The sequence below is a fragment of the Pipistrellus kuhlii genome, unplaced genomic scaffold, assembly GCF_014108245.1.
Source record: "Pipistrellus kuhlii isolate mPipKuh1 unplaced genomic scaffold, mPipKuh1.p scaffold_m20_p_45, whole genome shotgun sequence".
Taxonomy (NCBI): Eukaryota; Metazoa; Chordata; class Mammalia; order Chiroptera; family Vespertilionidae; genus Pipistrellus; species Pipistrellus kuhlii.
The window spans coordinates 1,319,237-1,342,843 of record NW_023425546.1 but is presented as its reverse complement, the minus strand read 5'-3'; the positions used below and the strand labels follow the sequence as shown (position 1 = coordinate 1,342,843).

The window sequence follows — 23,607 nt, the reverse complement described above, 5'->3', positions numbered from 1 at the left end:
ATCACAATGCATGTTGACAACAAATTATAAAATCCTAGTTATATTTTAATAGATATATAAAATATAATCAGCAGACAACAAGAATACAGATCAAGTTTTTGCCAGGGGTTACATCTTGCAGTAAGGAACAGGACTGATAAAGAGTCCAAAAGATACTCTAACTTGATCTGCAATATTATTCCTTTTAATTAAATAAACTTGAAGAAAATATTAACATTACCAGTTTTGAATAGTGTAAACATGATCATTTTATTATTTTAGTATTTTTCATGACTTTATTCTAAAAAGCAAACAAAACACAAAAGATAAAGCTGGCCCCCTGCACTTGCAAACAGAAGCTGGGACCCTGGAAACCAGGATGTGGGAGGCTGGCTCTCGTGTTCCTGTCCTTTGCAGTCTATTCAATTCCCACACAGAATTTCAGTCCCGTTAGGAAAGCGGCCCATCTTCCCCGCTGGGAAAGTGGCAAGCAGTCAAAATAAAGGCCCAAGTAGCTGGAATGACAAAGGCTGTGCTCACAGGGATGCTCGCCTTTCAGAGGCTCTGGGGGCAGGAGAAAGCCCTTTTGTATGGGAGACACTAGACTCAGGGGAAAGTGAGGAGGGCGGGGCAGGCCTGTCAGGGATGATGGAGCCTGGCAGCATGGAGAAGCCCAGGAGACCCAGGCCGGGGCAGGAATGCTTCCGCGCACAGCAGGCCCTCTGTCTGAGGGAACCTGAGCCAGGGACACAGCACCTAGGGTTTCTCCAGCATCCCGGACAAAAGGCGCCTCCGAGTGGTGTCCAAATACAAGCTGCTGCCCGCTCGCCACCGCAGGGAGACCCGATCCGCTCTATTCAGAAAAGCCGTTCGCTCAGCAGGAAGAAAAGCCACCCTTCTTATTTTAAAAACCATACCACTGATGACTACCACATACGCTTCTGACAAATGCCTAAGGTAGCCCCGGCATCATAGACAGGAATTTCCCAGGTGCAGTCTAGGGAGCCTTGGGGCCCACAGACACGAAGCAAGGCCTTCAGAAGCCTCCTGGCGTGGCACTTCCTCCATCACACAACTGTTCACAGGAGCTCTGCCTCCCACAATTCCCCTTAGAAAAACGTGAAAGTCAGAAAACAGAGACACCCCACATCAACGAATTTACTTTCCGCCATTATCCTCAAAAACATCAAGAAACCCTTGACTCCCAAAAGATGCAGGTACTTTAATAAAAAACAAGTTACATAGTTTTTCTTTTTCTTTTTGTCTCTCTTTAAAACTATGATGGCTATTAGTGGAGTACCAAATAAGCAATTTAAATTAACACTCTCAGAGAAAATTAAGAGATAAACACTTTAAAATGAAGGGAAAACTGATAACTACAGGCAATGTGGACAGACATCTGATAAAGGGCAAGGCAAAAATAATGAACATAGAGACTGTACCAGCTCCATAAACATGGAAGTCCCTTCCTCTCTAAATGACATTTTCTACCCAGGAGAAATCAGGTCTCAAAATACCAGGAAAAAGAGCAGCACTTCCCAGTGTGTCTTCTGAGGACGAAATCAAATGCTGGAACTGTACAGTGCCAATGCGTACCTCTGTGAGACACGGCAGCCTCCAGCACACACCGGCCTCACCTGCATTCTTGCTGGGAACTGGGGCTCTGAGCTTCTCCTAAATATAACCTCAAGTCTGTCCCTGACTTCCCCACTGAAACGTCCAATGGTTTCCCACAGCTACAAAAAGTCCTATTCCCCTGGTGTGTCATAGCAAGGTCTTTAATAGACTGCTCTGGTCCCTAGTCATGTGTCGTCCTCCCTCCCTCCACCCCCCGCCAAAATTATCTGCCAAACTGCTTACTACTCTCCACCAAGGCACACAGAACCCAGTGTCATTGCACTACACATGAAGTTACACATGCTCCTGAGCCTTGCACTCAGAGCTGCCTGGGTTCTTCTCTCCTGGTGTCAAATCATTTTCCAGGACGCCCGCCTCTTCCAGCAGAGCTAAGACCCAGAGCACACATGACTGGTACAGGAGAACCATGGTTCTTGAACTTATTTCCGGAAGGCTGTTCAAGAAGCAATTTGTTCAAAAAGCCATATCATATTTTTTCCCGTTAGAAATAATGTAAATTGAATTAATCCATCTCATGGACTGACTAATCTATAAACAAACACTTCTTTTCTTAAATGCATCTACTGGACTTAAACGTGTCACATTCAGCACTCAGGCCTGCGGCCTCTTCGTTTATTCCTATATCACTGCCCCAAATGCTGTCCCGGCTAACTGTCCCACACCCTTAGCAACATCAGCCTCTTGATGGCCTCGTTATATTTTAAAATTGTGCTAATCATCAATTTCACCATGACCTACTCAGTAGCCAGGCCAGACTCGCAAACACCTCCATCAAACTGTGCAATTATTTCCTTTTTAAGCTATATCATTGTTCTCACAACTTTCCTTTTCACTTTGTTGCTATCACTAACGTTCTTAGGACCCAACAATTTCCTGAGATGTTAATACGAGGTTTAGTGGTAAACTGACTCATACTCGAGCATGCTCTTCTTTGTCACCTGAGAGACACATGACTGATCACAGAGTATCATCATGCGAGGCTTGTCGGGTCGAAAACTGAAGTTTTATTCAACAACTGAGACACTTTTCCATGAACAACTTGGTCAAGAACTGAACTGCTCCAGAAAGGAGACACTCAAGAACTGAGATTTGACTTTTTCAGTAGGTTTACACTCACTATTATTTGGTACTAGAGGCCTGGTGCACGAATTTCTGCACCAGTGGGGTCTGGCCGGCCAGCATGCCCCAATAGGGGCTGTTTGGGCCAGGCTGGCTGTGGGAGGGGCTGGTTGAACTCCTAGTCAATGAGACAATTTGCATATTAGCCTTTTATTATATAGGACTAGTTTCAGATGTTCATCGTAGTGATTAGATAATCATATACTGTACATACGGTTCAACCAGATATTTCCAATACCAACCTACATAGATATTACAATATATTTGACTATATCACACTGACTATACTGTAACTATAAATTTGTTCTTAATCCATTCACTTTTTTCATCCAGTCTCCAACCCCCCTCCACTCTGGCAACCAGCCGTCTGTTCTCTGTATCTATGTTCACGTTTCTGTTCTGTTTGTTTGTATATATTCTTCTTTAGATTCCATATATAAACTAAATCAGATGTGATGTTTGTCTTTCTGTGATGCACTTATTTCATTTAGTATAATAATCTCTAGGTCCACTCATGCTGTCACAAATGGTAAAATTTCCTTATTTTCTATGGCCGAGTAATATTCCATTGTATATGTGTACCACTGCTTTATCCACTTGTCTATTGATGGCTACTGTAAATAACACTGCAATGAACATGAGGGTGCATATATTCTTTCCGATTAGTGTTTTGGATTTCTTCAGATATATACCCAGAAGTAGGATTGCTGGGTCACAGGGAGTTCCATTTTTAATTTTTGGAAGAAACACATGTTATTTTCTATACTGGCTGCACCAGTCTGCATTCACAGCAACAGTGCATGAGGGTTCCCTTTTCTTTACATCATCACCAACACCTGTTGTGTATTGATTTATTGATGACTAGAGGCTCGATGCATGAATTCGTGCATGGCCGGGAAGGAGGGAATGTGGGAGGTAGGCCGGCTGGCCCTACCCCTGGTCAAACTGCTGGTCCAGGGGACAATTTGCATATTACCCTTTTATTATATAGGATAGCCATTCTTACAGGTATGAGATGGTATCTCATTGTGGTTTTAATTTGCATTTTGCTGACAATTAGTGACACTGAACATCTTTTCATATGTCTATTGGCCATCTGTATGTCCTCTTGAGAAAATGTCTATTCAGGTTCTCTGCCCATTGTTTCATTGAATTGTTTGGTATTTTGGTGTTGAACTGTATGAGTTCTTTATGAATTTTGGATATTAATCCCTTATCAGTTGAATCATTGCGAATATCTTCTCCAATCCATAGGTTGTCTTTTTTTGTTTCCCTGAGATTTACTTTGCTGTGTAAAAACATTTTGGTTTGATGTAGTCCTATTTATTTATTTATTTATTTTGGGGGGTTCCCTTGCTCAAGGAGATAGGTCATAAAAAATACGTCTAAGAGAAATGTTAGAGGTGTTATTGCCTATGCTTTTTTCTAGGACTCATGGTTTTGAGTCATATTTATGTTTTTAGTCCATTTTGAGTTTATTTATGGTGTAAGAAGGTGGTCTAGTTTATTTTTATTTTTGCTTGTATCTGTCCAATTTTACCAGCATCATTTATTGAATAGACTGTCTTTACCCCATTGTATGTTCTTATTTCCTTAGTCAAATATTAAATTACCATATAGGTGTGGGTTTACTTCTGGGTTCTCTATTCTTTTCCATTTCTATTTTTATGCCAGTTCCATGTTGTTTTGATTACTATAGCCTTGTAATATAGTTTGATATCAGGTAGGGTGATATCTCCAATTTTGTTCTTCTGTCTTTCTTTTTTTTAAAAGAAAGGTATTTTTATTGATTTCAGAGAAGAAGGGAGAGGGAGAGAGGGACAGAAACATCAATGATGAGAGAGAATCACTGATCAGCTGCCTCCTGCATGCCTCCCACTGGGGATCCAGCCCACAACCCAAGCATGTGCCATGAATGGGATTCAAACAGTGACCTCCTGGCTCATAGGTTGATGCTCAACCACTGGGCCACACCTGTCAGGCTGGTGGTCTTTCTGAAGATTGTTATCTATTCACGGTCTTTAGTGGTTCCATATAAATATTTAAATTATTTGTTCTAATTCTGTGAAAAATCTGATATTTTTATACAAATTGTGTGAACCTATACATTGCTTTGGGTAGTATGGAAATTTTAATTAAGTTAATTCTTTCTATCCATGAGGATAATCTATACTGCCATTTACTTACATCTGCTTCAATATCTTACTTGGTATCTTACCTCCCTGGCACTGTATTTTATGGAAGCAACTTAAGTGGGATTGTTTTCTTAGTTTCCCTTTTTTTATAGTTCATTATTGGTGTACAAAAACACAACTGATTTTTAAATCTTTATTTTGTATCCTGCTACTTTACTTGATTCATTTATTAGCTCTTATAGTTTTTTGATGATAGAATCTTTATGGTTTTTTATATATAGTACCATTATCTGCAAATAGTAAGTTTTACTTCTTCCTTTTCAATGTGGATGCCTTTTACTTCTTCTTCTCTGATTGTTCTAGTCAGCACTTCCAGTACTATGTTGAATAGGAGTGGTGAGAGAGGACATCCCTGTCTTGTTCCCTATCTCAAGGGAAATATTTTAAGTTTGTTTTAAAGTGTATTTTGTCTGTTGTAAGCATTGCTACCCAGCTTTTTTCTTTTGTTTCCATTTGTATGAAATATCTGTTTCCATTCCTTTACTTTCAGTCTGTTATCTTTTATTCTGAATTGGATATCTTGCAGACAGTGTGTGTGTATTCTCATATATCTTATATTCTTATTCAGTTACTGTATGTTTTTTGATTGGAATGTTTAATCCTTTTACATTGAAAGTAATTATTGACAGGTATGCACATATTGTTATTTTATTCTATTTTAAAAATATTTTTATTGATTTCAGAGAGGAAAGGAGAGGGAGAGCTAGAAACATCAATGAGAGAATTATTGTCTGCCTCTTGCATGCTCCTTACTGGGCATCAAACCATGACTCCTGGTTCATAGGTTAATGCTCAACCACTGAGCCACAATGGCCAGGCCTTTATAGTTATGTTTCTTTTATTTTTTTTATTTTTTATTCTCTTCTTATTTTTAAAGAAGTCCCTTTAACATTTCTTATAATACTGGTTTGGTGATAATGAATTCCTTTAGCTATTTCTTGTGTGGGAAGCTCTTTTTTCCTTTCCATTTTAAATGATAGCTTTGCTATGTAAACTAGTCTTGGTTGTTGGTCCTTGCTTTATATCACTCTGAATATTTCATGAAATGTTTCTGTTGAGAAAAAACTGATAAGTCTTATGGGAGCTCTTTTTTAGATAACAGTCTTTCACTTGATGCTTTTAAGATGCTTTGTCTTTAACTTGCCATTTTAATTATGATGTGTCTTGGTGTGGGCCTCTTTGGGTTCACTTTGTTTGGAACTCTGTGCTTCCTGGACTTAAGTCTTTTTCTTTTAAAAACATCAATCAATTGCCTCCCACACCTGGCCTAACCAGGGATTGAACCTGCAACTTAGCTATGTGCCCTGACTGGGAATTTACCAGCAAAGTCCTCATGTTAAAGGAGATTTAATATAATTCTTAAAGTAATTAAGAAAAGCATAAGACTTATGAGTACCTGAGTATAGTTTCCAACACCTAGAAAACTGGGAAATTTATTTTCTTTTACCTATAACATATATATTGCATTTCCTTTTATATTTACACAGCATTAAAGGTAGTTCCTCACCAAATAATCCTATGTAACAAAAGAGTAATATGTAAATTAGCCATCACTCCGCAACAAAATGGTGGTGCCTTTAGCAGATGCTGGCAGCATTGCCCTGGCAACGGGAGCCCAGCATCTGCTCCTTGGCCGCAGAGGGAGGGGAGGGGCATCTAGCCAGGGGCCTGGGAGCGTCTGTGTGTGCCAAGGCTGTGTGGCAGGAGGAAAGGGACCTCTGGGGCTGCGGGCCTGGAGTCTGCACACCCAGAGTGCACACCCCAGCCTGCCTTGTGGTGGGAAGGGAAGGAGCCTGTGGGGCCCCAAGCTCAGGGTCCCCGTGGCAGGGGGAGAATCAGAAAAATGGATCTTTCCAGTTCCTGATGCTGACGGAGCCCTAGGGGTGCTGGGGTCCTCCACCTGCAGCCCCCAGTTGCAGCCCAGCAGCCCCAGTCGCAGACTGGAAGCCCCCTGCCAGAAGTCCAGATGGGACCAGTGTGGCGCTGCGGTGGGGGGGGGTGGTCCGGAAGGCACTCTATGGACATCAAATCACTGCTGCCGAGGCCGCCCCACACACACACTTTCAAGTAGTGTGGTCCAAGGAGGCAACTCCTGAGGCAAGGTTCCCATGGCAGCTGATGCTCACCATGCCAGGTGAGGAAACCGGACCTGAAAGCCCAAGCCCCCGAGTACCCAGGCCGGAGCCCCGAGGAGGCCCCAGTATAAGCAAATTCCCAGAGGCTCTGTGGGAGGGGAGGAACCTCTGGCTAGAGGCCAGGATGAGTGATGCTGGCGTCTCTGCAGGCCAAGACCTGGCTGAGAGACACCCCCCCCCCCCAATGCACCCCTGTGCACGAGTTTCATGGACCGGCCTCTAGTACATAATAACTCTTTAGACACTTAAAGGTGACTGTTAATTTAGTCCTCAGCATTTCTCTTCATACTCAACCATACTAAATTCCTTTACTATTTCCTGTCTGCTTTCTAATCTTTTTTCATAGTCTCTGAACTTAGTACACACTTGCCAAATCTTCCAAATTGCACAATTCAGTATATCCTGAAAGCAGGTGCAATGTGAAAGAGGCCAATTTGTGGGTTACGAAAAATATGTCCCCAAAGAGGATTAAAAAAAGAAATCAATGATGTGAAGTATGAAGTGGGAACTACCAGAAGCAGCCAAATACTTAGGCGTGCAAGGCAGACACAACACACTGTGGGAAACGAGAGGAAATTGGTTGGCTTTCCTGTTTCTTTGCTTTATAACCCATCACCTATCTCCTCTCAGAGGGTCCAATAACCAGTTATCAGATTCCGCTCTACAAAAGTAGTTCTTACGCTGCCGTGAAGCCTGCCGCAGTGCCCTGAGTGGATGCGTTCTCACCTGAACGGCACTTCTTCCTGCGGAACGGCGACATAGTAACGGATGAAAAACCGCTCCGAGTCTTCACGCTCGTCGTCAGTAACAACACTGCCGTTAAGTTTGGAAACTGATGGCAATCTGTCAGTAAAACCAAAATGAAGACATTTTCGGATATGAAAAACATTTAGCGTTGGCAACAGAATTATTGATTTGAGCCATTATTCTCTTGAAAGGAACTTTTGATGCAGCTGTGCTTGTGTACAACTACCGACATAAACTAAAGGGACATAATATAAAAGAACCCAAAACATTTAAGCTTCCTTTTTGGATGAGACACTGCCCTTTTATAATCACAACTCACTCTTCAAAATAACATTGTCCAACTTGACAATGTTGCATTGTCCAACTTGAACACCGTGCAAGCCACACATGTAATTTACACATAGTCTCTAACCCTAGTACATATTTGCCAAACCTTCCATCTCACAGAACTCAGTATGTCCTGAGAGCAGATGCATTGTGAAAGAAGATTTGGCAAATGTATCCTAGGTTTACCAGTCATATTTAAAAAAAATAAAGCAGACGAAATTTGTTTTAATAATATATTGTATTTAACTCAATATATGCAGGATATAATCATTTCAACCTATAATCAATACTAAAAAATAACTCATGAGATACTTTACATTCTCTTTGGCATATAAAGTGTTTGAAATCCAATGTATATTTTACACATTTAGCACATTTCAATTCAGACTGGCCATATTTCAAGTGCTTAAAATGGTACCAAATTGGACACAGAAGTCTATAGAGTAGTCAATACCGTTTGGTCATATACTTCAGGAATTGGCTTATTATGTTTACAAAAGAGCTTTGTAAAAATATAGCCACAGCAAGACCTCTTCCTCCTGGAATTTCTTCAGAGCAGTGTCCAGGTGCGTGTCCCTGAGAGCAGCAGGGAAGCCCTATTGGGTGTCAGCAGGGCAGAGTTTAAGTAGCCACTCTGCTTCCTGGGACCTTACAGCCTCCTGCCCTCCTTGGGAACTGCTGTGAGAGGGCACAGAGAGCACTTCAGTGCTCCGTGCCTCACACTTCAGCTGAACTCTGCTGCTGCTGAGGCACATGCAGAAAGCACGGTCATCTCAGCAGTCTGGGTGTCTGAGGCAGGAAAGGCAGAAGATAACGAAATAGTAGCCAAATCTAAGTCAACCTCTATGATAATCGGAAAATACAGATAATGCTCTCTTAAGTTTTACACTAATGCAATAGCCTGATTTTAGGTATTTACACCTTAAATGACCACTATGTTAACAGAGAAAATAAGGACAGCTGATTCTACCTACCTTTACTTCAGGACCCAAGACAGAACTTCAAATATTATGAATATAAAAAAAGTATAAAAATAGATTAGATTGGTGAGGAAATTTTGCAGTGGTCTTGGCAGGCCAATTACATTTCACGTTTTTCTCATCATATTGCATTCCTTTCCTTTCAGGATTTCAAGCTACACAAGCAGCTCCTTCGAGCACAGTCTGTTCACGAATTGGACCAACTTATAACGCACTCCCTCCTAAAGAGTGTCTCCTTCCTGCAATGAAATGACAGGGCCCGGGGGAGGGAGGCAGAGGAACTGGACAACAGACCTGGCTATGACCAACTTCCTGCGCTCCTCGGTGCTGTATGGCTGCAGAAGAGGAATGCCTAACAATCTCACTTCTTCAAGTTTAGGGAATGAATTTAGTTTGTCAATGTCTTCCCAGGACTGCAAACCTAATTTGAGAAACATATTTTTTAAATAAATCCAGAAAAGTACACAAAGAAGAAGATATACATAGAAAAATAACTTCAGTTAATATGTGAAATACTAAAATAATTGTAAACTAGATATCCTGATTTTATTTATTTATTTATTTATTTTATCCAAGGAAAGAATGGAATACATTTCACAGCATAAAGGCTTCCTGGTCTCTCCTATCCCTGTGATCTCAGAGGTCAAGGAGAGAGACCTTCACTCTCTGACATTCATTCATCTTCTAAGGGATCACCGTGATTTCAATAAGCAGGACGCATGCCATAAGTACAGAGAATGGTGACATGACCAACTCTCCCACCAAGTACAGACTCCGGGAACAGGACCATTTATGATCAGGCTTAAATCTTATACCTAATAAATTCTAAAATGGGGCAAGTTCAACAGATCCAGAAACTTAGGATTAACTCTCTTTCATACTGTCCTGATTTCGGAGACAGGGAAAACAAATTCAAAATTTAAAGGAAACAAAAACAACAAACCTGCACCTTTGGGTAAGAACATGCAATAAATTAAGTTCATCTATTCCTAAAAGGAAATCCTTCCTATGCTGTAAATACATCAACCAAATCACTGCTTGGCAGTGGTTGGAAACATATTCCTGTAACAATGAAGCTGCCGATTTTACAGCACGTTGACTCCATGTTAGAGAACGTGATCCCTTCCTATTTCTGTTCATCTCCAGTGAACACAAAACAGAGGAGCAAGTTATGATACCCCCCCCCCCCCCCCCCCCGCCACACCCACGCACACACACACACACACACACACACACATACACGTCCTCTCCCTTTTGCACGGCATTCCCATCCAGGAGGAAGAATGGATTAGCTCAACGGGGGCAGAGGGGCAAACAACTTCATTATGCAATATACTAGTTTTTAAAACTTATGCCCTCTACAGTGAATTCAACTGTTTATATTTTCTCTGTTGTAGGTTATCTATTTTAAGTTATGTAGCTGTTTTAAGAAATAGGCTACCAGTAAAAGACAATGTCATGAAAATGAAAAGAAAAGCCACAGACAGGGAGAATATATGTGCTAAAACTGATCTGATAAAGGACTGTTACCCTATAAAATACACAAAGAATTCTTAAAACTCTACAATAAGAAAATGAACAATCTGATTTAAAAATGGGTGAGAGACCTGAATAGACAGGAGATATATAGATGGCAAGTAAGTATATGAAAACATATTCAGCATCATATGTCATAGGGATGTAAAGACAGAAAAAAGGCCTTTCTTTTTATTTGCTGTGGCCTTCCACAATTTATGAGAAGTACCTGGTAATTAAACCCCAAGATATTAGCTCCTCTGATTCAAATAGCCCCTCTGTTCAAACTGCAGAACAAGGCAAGCTACTCTCCAGGCTACATTCTTGCATCCACCTCCTCCCTGCTGCTTTCAGAACTCAAGAATAACTCCAACCAAGAAGTCTCTAATTAGTAGAAAGTTCACTTCCCCAGTCCCCCTCAAAGAAGCCTCTTTTAAACTTTTCCTCTAAGCTTGTTTTACACGCATAGGGAAAATGCTGGTAAGATACCTCCCTGGTGCATCTACTGTACTACCTTCTGGAAAGCAAACAAACTGTAACTTTCCAAGACAGCCCCTGGTATCCACTCAACTTCAATACAACACAAACCCCTCCCTCCCTTGTCGCCTAGCAATGACAGCCATTATTCTTTAGAAGTGGAAGCTCCTTTTTGTTCCCTGTCCTGTATTGATTAGCAATGCACCAGCCCTTTCCTCTCTTGGAAAGTAAAATAAACTTCCTTTCTGCATCTCTTTTTTAGCTGTGAATTCTTCCACAGCCCAAGTCTCCGGCCAAACCCTAACATTTTGGTGGCCTGTGTAGAGAGTTAACTTCTTCAACTTCTCCTCTGTCTCCGGAGATTCTCTCTTCTCTCAGCTGTGAATTCTTTCACAGCCTGCATCACTGTCCAAATCCTAACAAGGGAATTGCAAATTAAAACAATAAGATAACACTATGCACCTATTAGAATAAGCAAAATCAAAAACCTGACACCACCAAATGCTGACAAGGATGTGAAGCAATTCTCACTCATTGCAGGTACAAAATGTTACTTTGGATACAGTTTGTCAGTTTCTTATAAAACTAAACATATTCTTACCAAATGATTTAGCAATTATCCTCCTTACTATTTATCCCAATCAACTGAAAAGTTTATATTTACAGAAAAACTGCACACAGAGGTTTACAACAGCTTTATTCATAATTGCCAAAACCTGGAAGTAATCAAGATGTATTTTAGTTTGTGAGTGGATAAATAAACTGTGGTATATCCAGACAGTAGACTAGCACAGGATGTAAGTGCTAAAAATAAATAAGCTATCAAGCCATAAAAAAACATGAAGGAAACTTAAGTGATAGAATCAGAAAAGGCTGTATGATTCCAACTACATGACATTTGGAAAAGGCAAAACTATGGGAACAGTAGAAAACACCAATGGTTGCTAGGATTGGGAAGAGAGGGAGGATAACTGGGCAGAGCACAGAGGACCATTAGAGCAGTGAGACTATTAAGTATTATACTCAGTGGTTAAGTACTTGTCATTATAAATATTCCAAACCCAGAAATGTGTACTACCAGGAACGACCCTACGGTAAACTAGGTGGTGAGGGCATGTATCGCAGGTTCCATTGTAACAAAGGTATCACTGGTGCTGGGATGCTGAGAGTGGGGAGGTTGTGCTTGTGTGAAGGGAGGGGACATGCAGAAACTTTCTGCTCTATTTTGATGTGACTCTAAACTGCTCTAAAAAATAAAGTTTGTTAATTTTTTTTAAATCAGCTAAAAATATTCACTCCTGTGATACACAGAATTAGATGGCAACAAACTGGCAATCAAATATGTAAGTACTAGAAAAGAGAAGAGAAAATTTGAGAGGCACACCAGGTTGGGATTCGCTATCCTAAATCCACACAATATGGTCTACTTTGCAATTCCTTATATTCTTTCTAGTCTGCCTTTTATTATACAATTCATCAATTTCACTCCTTTCACAGCATGACCCCTTTAACATACAAAATGTAAATAACTAATATAATGCTATGCCACTTGATTTATGACAATGAATGCCTTAAATTCAGCTGATCCCCAGGCACCTGCAGGTCGCTTCTGGAAACGGTCCTCTAAGAAGGCAGAGCTGACTGCAGGAATATACTTGCACTGACTTTCATGCATAAGCTCAGCTCAGGTCATATGGGACTGAGAACAAGCCAATACCTCACCTGACTTGTGGAGGCTGATAGATCGCAGGTTAGGAAACAACCTGGCCAGTGAGTCATCAGGCTCCTCAATAGCATTCAGGTGGTTGTTGGCCAGGACCAGGGTATCCAGCGAAGGAAACATTGCTCCTAACTTTCGTATTTCAGTCCAGTCTTGGAGATTATTGTCTGTTATATGTAGGAGCTTCAAAGAATGACAGCAAATAGAAGGACAAGACACTGTTTCATAGTCATTAAGGCACAGGAAGAGCTCCTCCAAACTGGAGAGAAAAAGAGAAATATTTCATTGTATAGAGCAGTTAACTTCCTACTTGGCACCTATTTTCATTAATTGAAGAAATAAATAAGTGCTACTATGTGTGAGCCTCTGCTAGGTGTTACAGGGAAAATACAGATATCTTCCTGAAGCTAAAATACAGCTGAGACCACGGCAGAGGAAGATATAACCCAGAACTAAATTAACTTTGTGCTTAATTAAGCAGTACTAACTGTATGTACAAAGGTATTTAATAGAGGCATGGAATTAAAATTGTGTTAGAATAATCAGGTAAGGATGCATAATCTTGAAGGAGGGGCAGACTTGTACAAGTTGAGAGAAGATGGAAGAAAATTCCAGAAATAACATGAACAAATATTTAGAACATAAATAATATCTACCATTTATTGAATTTCTACCCTGTGTCAGGCCCCATGCCAGATGCTTTATAGACTGACTGTTCTTCTATTTCTGCAAGGTAGATCTAGTTATGCCCATTTTATAGACAAGGAAATAGAGCTCAGAGAGGTTAATTAGCTTATCAAAGGCCATATATATATATATAAAAGCCTAATATGCTAAGTGTCTGTTTAACCAGTAGCTATGATGCGCACTGACCACCAGGGGCAGACGCTCAATGCACAGGCATGGGAACATGGAACAGACTGATGAATCTCAGAGGGAAGGGAGGAGTGGGGAGGAGGGAGGGCGGGAAGCGATTAACCAAAGACCTTATAAGCATACTAGAGGCCCAGCACCTGGATTCAGGCCAAAACTGGATTGCAAGAAGCCAAGCCAAGGGACCCCACACATGCATGAATTCATGCACCGGACCTCTAGTATGATTAAAAAGTAGAACATCATCCTGTGCCATGTTGGATGCTGCAGGCATGAGGAAACCAATCTCACTAGATTGATAGTGGGAAGCTAAAGTGGAATAAATGGGGTGAGACCAAATTCTGAAAAGCTTTGATATTTTTATATTTATACAGTAAAAAATCTACAGATTCACATATTTCTTTAAACTACTTCCTTTGAACATTTATGCATATTTAAAGATAGATAAAAACAAATTAACAAAGTATCTCTAAAATGACAAGAGTATAATTTCTTACATAAAATATTGAAAAGAATAAATACCAGGTTTATTTCCAATGAGGCCAGCTATGTATTACAATAATCTGAGTGTTAATATATTTTAGAGATACTGTGATTATTTTTTCCACTAAAGAAAAGGTGAGGCAAAATTCTGAAACCAGGTAATCAGAAGATTAAAATGGAGAAAGGCTGGGTTGATCTAGAAATGATAAGTGCTATTCTCAGGGCTATTTTCTAGCCAAAGATCAGCATATCCTATGTTACCCAACACTGAGCGAGCATTCCAGTGAGAACACTCCTGAGTTACGCATTGGTAACCGCTCCCCATTGTCTTGCAGGCCTAGTATTTCTGAGCGGCAGGGCATGGGGATTCCATGCCCAGGCAGTGCACCAGCCTCCCAGCATGTGCTCCTGCTTACTCTGGCAGCTCCTGCAGGATCGTGTGCACTGTCTCCCAGGAGGCTTTGCTGTTATTGAGGACAAGTTTTCGAACCCCAGAGAAGGACCCAGCACTTGTTCTTTCTAAAACTGACAAATTCAGAGGGTTGGAACTCAGGTTTAGAAACTCCAACTGGGGAACATTTGACACAATTTTACTGACCTAGGGAGAGAAAAAAAAAGAATATCAGGCAATAATCAGAGTTTCTAAATAGCAATCATGTTCAGACAGAGGATCTAAATAGCAATCATGTTCAGAGCCTAAGCGAGTGGCTCTCCAGACAAAGGATCATTCACATTGGGGAATTCTATTTAGTGACAGTACCCAGAGTGGCATAAATAATTTCAACAAATCTTGGCAAATAACAATCTCCTTCTATGAAACAGTGTCAGAACAGAAAAGTAATGGTACAAACAAAAAGCTTTCCATTGTTGCCTTTGGCAAGGTTTTTATTCTGATATTCTCTTTGATAAATGGAAAAAAGACAATTTAGACTACAAGTTATTAAAGAGCTCAGTTTGGGTCCTCTTTGTAATCCTCTTTGAATATTTCCTTTTTTCTTCCACCCTCATTACAACATTAAGGCTAAGTGAAATGAGCCAGCCAGAGAAAGACAAGTATCACATGATCTCATTCATATGTGGAATCTAGTGAATAAAATAAACTGATGGACATAATAGACCCAGAGTCAGAAACATGGAGCAGACTGACAAATCTCAGTGTGAGGGGGTAGGTGGTGAAGAGAGATTAACCAAGGAATTCGTATGCATGTATGCATAACCCATGAACACAGACAATAGTGTAGTGAAGGGCGAGGGGGCGGGGGGAGAAGGGGAGTGCAAGGGGACATCTATAATCCTTTCAACAATAAAGATATATTTTAATAATTACTTGATTAAAGACCACAAAGTAACAATTCAGGTGTTCAAACTTGACTACAGAGCCACAATCACTAGAAAACAGGTGCAGCTTGGGTCAGAGAGGTACTAAACTTTAAAATATATTCGCTAAAAATGTAAAAAAAAGCCCAAGAACTATATAATAAGAAAGAAAACATGATCATAAATTTAATAATTTAACTAGTAAACTGGTAGACACAACAATTTTAAAAAGGACCTGAGCATTACTGACCTTAGCTACTGGCTTTGTGTAGCAATAGACTCTGCATAGCTTCTTGCACTACAAGCCCCAACAACTTGCTAGATGATTAATACTATTTCTATTTTAACAAATTAAGAAAATGAGCCTCAGAGACGTTAAATATTTGACATCTTGTGTTAAATCAGGTTTCAGAATCACAAAAGCCAAATCTCAAGTTAAAAATCAGAAAGGCAAATCTAAAGTTAACCCATGGTCCTTCCCAATAGACAGTCGCCCCCTATCTGCAGCTCTGCTTTCCACAGTTACCCACAGGCAATCATGGTATGAAAGTATTAAATGAAAAATTCCAGAAATAAGTCACAAGTTTTAAATCAGGTGCCACTGTGAGTAGCATGATTACATCTCGTTCTGTCCGGCTCTTTGCCCCCAGGACAGAAATCACCCCTTTGTCCAGGTGCCCACCCTGCATACACCACCTGCCCCACCCACTCATCAGTCATTTGGTCGCCATCCGGTTATCCTATGGACTGTTCTTCAAGCAATCCTTCTTTCACTTAATAATGACGCCAAGGCACAATAGCAGGGATGCTGGCGCTTTGGGTATGCCAGAGAGCAGCCATGAAATACATGCATTCACATACAAAAACCATAGTACATACAGGGCTTGGCATTACCAGTGGTTTCCAGCATTCTTTGGGGAACTTGGAATTTCTATCACATGTACCACAACTAGTAAATTATAAATATAACCAGAAAAAAATGAGAACTAGGCTTAAAGTAACATAAAGTGCTAGAAGCCCACTGAGTGTTTAAACATGCAGAGCCAGGCAATGTGGTAAATGAAGTTAGGAGAAAAGGAGTTAGCAGAATACTAGTAGGCAGCACTGGTTGAGGGGCCAGACCAGGTCCCAATACTTCCTAGTTGTGTCTTAAAGCTTTCCAAAACTCAGTTTCCTCATTCGGAACACAGAGAAAATAGCAACCATACTTTTCACTGGACGGCTGGCGGAATTCAAGGAGGCACGGGTGCCAGCCCTGCTCATGGTGAGTGCACTTCTTTTAGAAGCTGGTTCCCTTGCCCAGGAGAACGTAAACTCTAGGAAAGCGGGACAGCACTTAACCTTCTTCATTCACTACTACACTGCGGCACTTAATGTTTATTGCATAAGTTAATGCACAAAATCATTCAATAAATGTAATTACTGCTAAATAAGTTTAGTATGAACTAATATGTCATATCGTGTTTTTTTTTAAAGGAAAATACTCAAAATATGATAATTTAAGGGTTTTTTAAAGCAATTTCTGGAAGAATTCCCAAAGCGAACAGATACTGATGTAACCTTTCCCAAGGCTGCATCTACCCTACAGTCCAATGAGAATAAAGATTAGAACAATGACTTACTAGCCCTGGAATATCCCAAAAAGACAATGTTAGACTACAGTCTAATAATTAAAGCAGAAAAAATAATAGATGTTCAAAACAAATAAATATTTTATTTACAAAGCTGAAATTAGAAAGTATTTTAGGGTAACCATAAATTAATAGTAAGATTCTGAAAAATGTAACACCTTACACAGGTAAACCTACTTATGGCAGAAAAATGTCCTAATAGTAAAGACGGGCAAGCATGCAGTAAGTTTCTAGGGCAGCCCACTGACTTCTCTTTTTTAACTTCTAAAAACCAACCAACCAACAGAAACCGCTTCCAGCTGGAGTGAGCTGAGCAGGCTCATGTGCAGAAACATGGAGCTGAACTCGTATCTCCTTTAAGTCTCCACATTCTATTATTTGAGAGGGGGCCCTCTACTCAGGCTTCTAAAAAGAAAAAAAATTACAGTTTTAGGAAAAATGGGACAAGCATTATAAGACAACAATCTGTAACTTCTACCCAAGCTATTCTCTACCTCACCTGAGTAGCTAATACTTCCCTCCTCTCAACTCTTTTATAAAATGATTTTGATAAGAAAGGGAAGAAACAGAAGATACCATGGGAAAAGTCAGAGTAAAATCTAGTTAGATAAAAATTCAAGTCAAAAGCTAAAAAAAAATGCATCTTGTTTTAACACAAAGACGCCCGACTTTGGAAGGACAGAGACAAATCTTTGCTTCCCCCATAGTATTACCCTTCTCAGTCACACTGATCTTAGTCTGGACACATAGCAGCCAGTAGTTTAAACTACATAAGGAGTTACACATAGCATTCAAAACACTACAAGAGCAAATGATATTACAGTATTTTGTTCCACTTTGCTATGTCAAATACTGGCTGAATAAACTTAGTTATGGACAGAAACAAATATCTTTTTGGCAATCAGATCTATGGGCTGCAATGGGGTTGAAATGTCTAAAAACTGTGACCTTTTTGTAGCCTAGCAGAGTTAAATCAATCCTCAAAATCAATATTCTTTTGCTGTATGTCTCCCATCTCTCTGTGTTCTGATTTATGTTCTAGAAGACTGAGATCAATCATGTTTAAGGTTAAGGACAAATATAAAGCAATGATGAAAACAAAAATAAACTGGAAAAGACACCAGAAGGGCAGTAGCAGCAATTATTTACTTGAAAACAAACTACAGAGAGCATACACAGAGGACCTACAAACTCCACTGAGGGCAGATACGCAGGCCACCCTGGGCCGTCACATCACTGCGGCGTGAAGGTCAGGGCAGCTCGGTCTCGGTGGAGAAAAGGCGGAGTACTCATGCGAACTGTGTTCTGACCCCCGCTGACATACACTGCTCTCCTGAGGCAGCAGCATCATCACTGCCAAGCGCTTCCCACCAGGTAGCAAAGGCACAGGTCAGAGCACGAAGCACGCACCTTAGTAAAGTTTACCCTCCCAAGGAGACAGATTAGTTGAACCAGGGACACTGGAGCGGAAATGATTCAGAGGAAGGTTTGGTCCAACTTGTCGCCCACGCAGGTCAAAAATCTCCCTGCGTTCGGCAGGAGGACACTGCAGGGTCCTGAGGAGATACCAAGCGAGTTCTCTTTGCATCTGTACAGTGTGGACAGAGCACGCGTGTCAATTAAGCCCCTCTAAGGACAAAGAAGGCAGACTATACTCTGCTAAATAGTGAACCACACTGTTCAGATCAGTGTATCAATCAATAAAAACATGTACAAATAGGGACTTTTTCTTGGAACAGCAAGAAGTCTGTGTATATTAACAAGTCACTTAGAAATCAAGTGACATGCCTCTCAAAGAATTCAGGTGAGGATCTCCATGGAAGCAGCAAGTATGACTGGGAGCAGTCACTGGATTGAGGCTATGAAATAAGAAAACTCAACAATAGAAAGCTGTCTTAGAATTTGTAATGTGGCCGGGACCGGTTTGGCTCAGTGGATAGAGCGTCAGCCTGCGGACTGAAAGGTTCCGGGTTCGATTCCGGTCAAGGGCATGTACCTTGGTTGCGGGCACATCCCCATTGGTGGGTGTGCAAGAGGCAGCTGGTCCATGTTTCTCTCTCATCGACGTTTCTAACTCTCTGTCCCTCTCAATTCCTCTCTGTGTAAAATCAATAAAATATATTTTAAAAAAATAAATAAAATAAAATAAAAAAGAATTTGTAATGCGTTTAAGCATCTATAAAATGCCTTGGTGATGAATCTTATCAGCAGCCCTGTCTGTAACCAGAGCAAACTGAAGCACTAAAAACGAAAGGATTTTTAAGATCACAAGACAAGTTGGAGCAGTGGTCTTCATTCATCCTTAAGAGACAGTCATGTACTCATTACTGAAGTCACAGACATCTGAGTGCCCAGTGTGGGGTGCTGATGATAAAAGACAAAACCTCCACTTTGTGGAAGGTCAAGGAGCAGGGAGGTGCCGAGGGCGCCAGTGACTGCAGAACCTTGTGCGGAATCCTTCACGGGGGAGCGCTGCCTGGGGGACGCAGGGAAGCTCCTGGGGGAGTGGCCTCGGCCGGTGCGCTGTGACACAGAAAGAGGGAAGTGGATTGAGAAGGAACTGACAGCAAGGAAGCGTGTCCTGGAACAGCTTCTCCCGCTGTAAGAAGCTGAGGTTAAAGATGAAGAGGAGACTCTAGGAATAGCACAGGGCCAGCTGAAGGAGGGCCACCCCAGGCAGTGACAGACAGCTATAGGCCCTCAGCCTGGAGCCAGGCACCACCCTCTTTCACTTACTCACACGGAAGACAGGTTAGAGCAGTGGTTGGCAAACTCATTAGTCAACAGAGATAAATATCAACAGTACAACGATTGAAATTTCTTTCTAGAACTGAAATCCAACTTCTGTGCATGGGCCACAAAATTTCAATCGCACTGTACGTGCACACCCACACATGGTATTTTGTGAAGAGCCACACTCAAAAGGCCAAAGAGCCGCATGTAGCTCTCAAGCTGCAGTTTGCCAACCACTGGGTTAAAGGAAGCAGACAAAGCTGAGGCAGGATAACCCATTAACAAGCTTTTCCAAGCAAGAAATAAGAGCCTAAATTAAAAACAAATAAAGAAAAACTATTTTCCCCTTATTCTAAAGCACATGTGTCAAACACAAGGCCCGCGGGCCAAATCCGTCCCGCCAGGCCTTGCAATGTGGCCCGCACCGCGCTGTCATCACTGCACTCCGCTGCGTTTCCATCACAATGACAGTTTATGACTGTTCAGTAAACGATTCGGCCCGTGATTTAGGCTGGATTTTAGATTTTGGCCCCTTCTCTGATTGAGTTCGACACCCCTATTCTAAAGGGTAGCTTCCACTGGGTAATGCTATAATCAGAAAGGCAATGATATCCTATGTAATAAAGAGCTAGTACGCTACTTAGACAAGACAGCGGAACAACCTGTGGGGCCGAGCCCCCTGCATAAATTTCGTGAATAGGGCCTCCAGTGTATAAAAGAGAGAGTGCTATATTACTTTTATTTATATAGTTGGTTTAGAGTTACTCTGGGATCAAAAGACATCTGTTATGTCAAACTCCCAAAGAGACTTAATAAAGTAAGAAAAAATTCTACCATGTTTCCCCGAAAATAAGATATCCTCCAAAAATAAGACCTAGTGCATGGAAAGATAAGACATCCCCTGAAAATAAGACCTAGCACAACTTTGGGAGAAAAAATTAATATTTTTTCCAAAATTTATTCCAAATATTTTACCCTGTTTCCCCGAAAATAACAGGTAAAATATTTGGAATAAATGTCAGTAACAAGAATATTACTTCCAACCCTAAACAACTTTTATGTCGGTTTTTAGTAATAAATGTTAAAGTAGTAGCAGAGAATAAGTATAGGATGTGTAAACCAGGGAAAGAGTAGAAAATTTGCCCTAACCAGTATGGCTCAGTCGGCCTGCGGATTCAAGGGTCCCAGGTTTGATTCTAGTCAATAGCATGTACCTTGGTTATGGGCACATCACCAGTAGGGGGTGTGCAGGAGGCAGCTGATTGATGTTTCTCTCTCATGGATGTTTCTAACTCTCTATCCCTCTCCCTTCCTCTCTGTAAAAAAAATCAATAAAATATATTTAAAAAAATGAAAGTAGAAAATTTAACACATTGTTAGCAATCTAAACTTCCCTCAACTTATTACCCTTTCGATGCCTGGAATAAAGTTCCTCAGTGTTTTTCACATTAGTAAAAACTAATAATCAAGTTAATTGAAAAATTACCGTAAGAACAGCTGAAATAGCCAGTTATGTATCTTAGGCAGACAGGCAACAAGAACCTCAAATGAGAACGAGTTCAGCAGAATACTTGATACCATAAGCAATGCAAGGATTATTGCTGCATTCCCCAAAAAGCAGCGATAGGAGAGCTTTACCTCCTGCCAGTCTTCCAGTTTGTTGTCAGAAAGATCCAGTTCTGACACGTGAGCACAAAAGGCAGCGATTTCGGTCTCCTCCCCCGCACAGGTGATCCCGCAGCTGTTCAGCACCAGGACGCTCGGGAGGTTGAGGCGATCTGGATCACAGGAAACAGAACACTTTCTTTGTCAGCCTCGTTCTTGTTTGACACACGCAGCCCCCAGGAATCAAACCAAAAGCTACGATGGGACCCAAGGGTTCTGAATTCTCAGTGGAGACCCCAAATTCGAAGCAGGCAACAGTTTGTTTCGAAACAAACCCCGAGGAGATGGAAGTCCCGGGGCTCCCCGCCCGCAGCCTGGCATCCCTCACATAGGCCATCATCTCGCCACCTGAAGGCCAGGTCCACATGACTCGTGTTGACTACCAGTGTCTTCTTACTGGCCTTAGTTCTTTCCTCTTTAAAATGTAGTCTCTGCAAACCTACTTCTGTTTGTCTACATGTGCCAATAAAATCACTTACTATCCTATCCTATCTATATAATATCCTATATAATAAAAGCATAAATATGCAAATCAACCGAATGGCCGAACAGTGGAATGGCCATTGGGACCACGCTATGACATCCACTGGCTCAGGATGGCCAAGGCGGTGCGATGCGATTGGTAGGGGCCCGGCCATCGCCCCGTGATTTTCTGCAGAGGGAGGCCCAGGCTACCCACGTGAGGGCTGAGATGGTGGGCGAGGCCTCCCTCTGCGAGGGAAGCCCAGGTTCCGGGTTCTGGTGCCGGAGGGAAGCCCACCGGTGCCGGCAGCAGGGGGAAGAAAGGGTTCTTCTTGCACGAATTTCGTGCATCAGGCTCCAGTCTCTAATAAAATGGGTAAGCGTGAGAATTCAACCACTCTTTCCCTATGTGTATAAAACAAGGACTCATTAAGTATTATTTAATAATGGAGGCCTCACATTGCATGATTTTTCAATTTAGTACTTATCAGTATCAAGTTTTTCAGAAAGAAAATTACCGTATTTTTCGGACCATAAGACGCACTTTTTTTCCCCCAGAAGTGGGGGGGAAAAGTCCCTGCATCTTATGGTCCAAATACAGCCTACACATATACTTTAAAAAAAAAGGTTTTTTACTTGCCCAGCTCTGTGTGGTCTCTGTGTGCTTGCCCGGCTCTAAAATGGTTCTAAATGCTGCTGTTTACTTTACAGGGTTGATTACATGTGTTTATGACTGTGATGTTGGGTTTTAATGCACATAAAATATTTTAGGACACTATTTGTTTCAGAATCTTTTTTTCTTCATTTCCCTTCTCTAAAAACTGGTGCGTCTTATGGTCTGGAGCGTCTTATGGTCTGAAAAATACGGTAAGCCTGAAAAAAATGACCTACTAAGAAGTCCACTTCGTCATTCCAGTTGATATGGAATGAGAAGATCGCTGCAATGAGAAATAATAAATGCTCATTAACCTTTGGATATAGGAACCAAAACACTGCCCAATAATAACTTTCAATAATTACAAAGAACTAATTCTATGAACTGTTTGTTACAACAATGAGCTAAAACAGCATGCACACTTCTATTTGTAGATCTTTGCTCATATCATAATCCCTCTTCTAGAATGTCTTTATCTCTTCTCTAACAAAATTCTACATTCTTGAGGGGTTAGTTCAAGTCTCACAGCTTTGAATCCTTTTCTGATATTAACTCTCTTCTAAACTTCTTCCCCAATCACTGTATCATTCACTGGGCTCAGCATAAACTACCTCATGTTAGTTTCGTAAATGTGACTAATTTGTCATTCAATTAGGCTGTTTGGCTGTTGAGGACAAAGGAGTTTTGCAGTCTCTTGCACCCTCCAAGTTCGTGAAAGAATATGTAGTAGAAATGATATCACTCAAATATCGTTCTTGCCCTATGAGTCCAACTAAAATGACTTTCGACCACTAAGGAGCAAAACAAGTCCTTTCAGTTTTTTCAAAAAAATGAAATCACAGTAAGGGAGAAAAACTGACTCATAATTCAAAATAAAAGTATTTGCAAAAAGGCAATATTCTGGTTTAATGTCCTAAGTAAGTCCAGCAAATAAATCTTTTCGATCTCTTTCTCAC

At 41.0% G+C, this 23,607-nt stretch overlaps 1 protein-coding gene across 3 annotated transcripts in view; it reads right to left on the bottom strand.

Annotated features, from left to right (window-relative positions):
- The window catches only part of TBCEL (tubulin folding cofactor E like), a 70,577-nt gene that overhangs the window by 18,958 nt on the left and 28,012 nt on the right, over positions 1–23,607 (bottom strand). For all 3 annotated transcript variants that reach the window (XM_045572346.1, XM_036412610.2, XM_045572345.1), the window contains exons 3-7: positions 21,508–21,647; positions 14,605–14,786; positions 12,835–13,091; positions 9,415–9,541; positions 7,793–7,909 (exon numbers count right to left, since the gene is read on the bottom strand). In XM_045572346.1, coding sequence (XP_045428302.1) covers positions 7,793–7,909; positions 9,415–9,541; positions 12,835–13,091; positions 14,605–14,786; positions 21,508–21,647 — 823 coding nt within the window. The remainder of the gene's footprint in view (positions 1–7,792; positions 7,910–9,414; positions 9,542–12,834; positions 13,092–14,604; positions 14,787–21,507; positions 21,648–23,607) is intronic.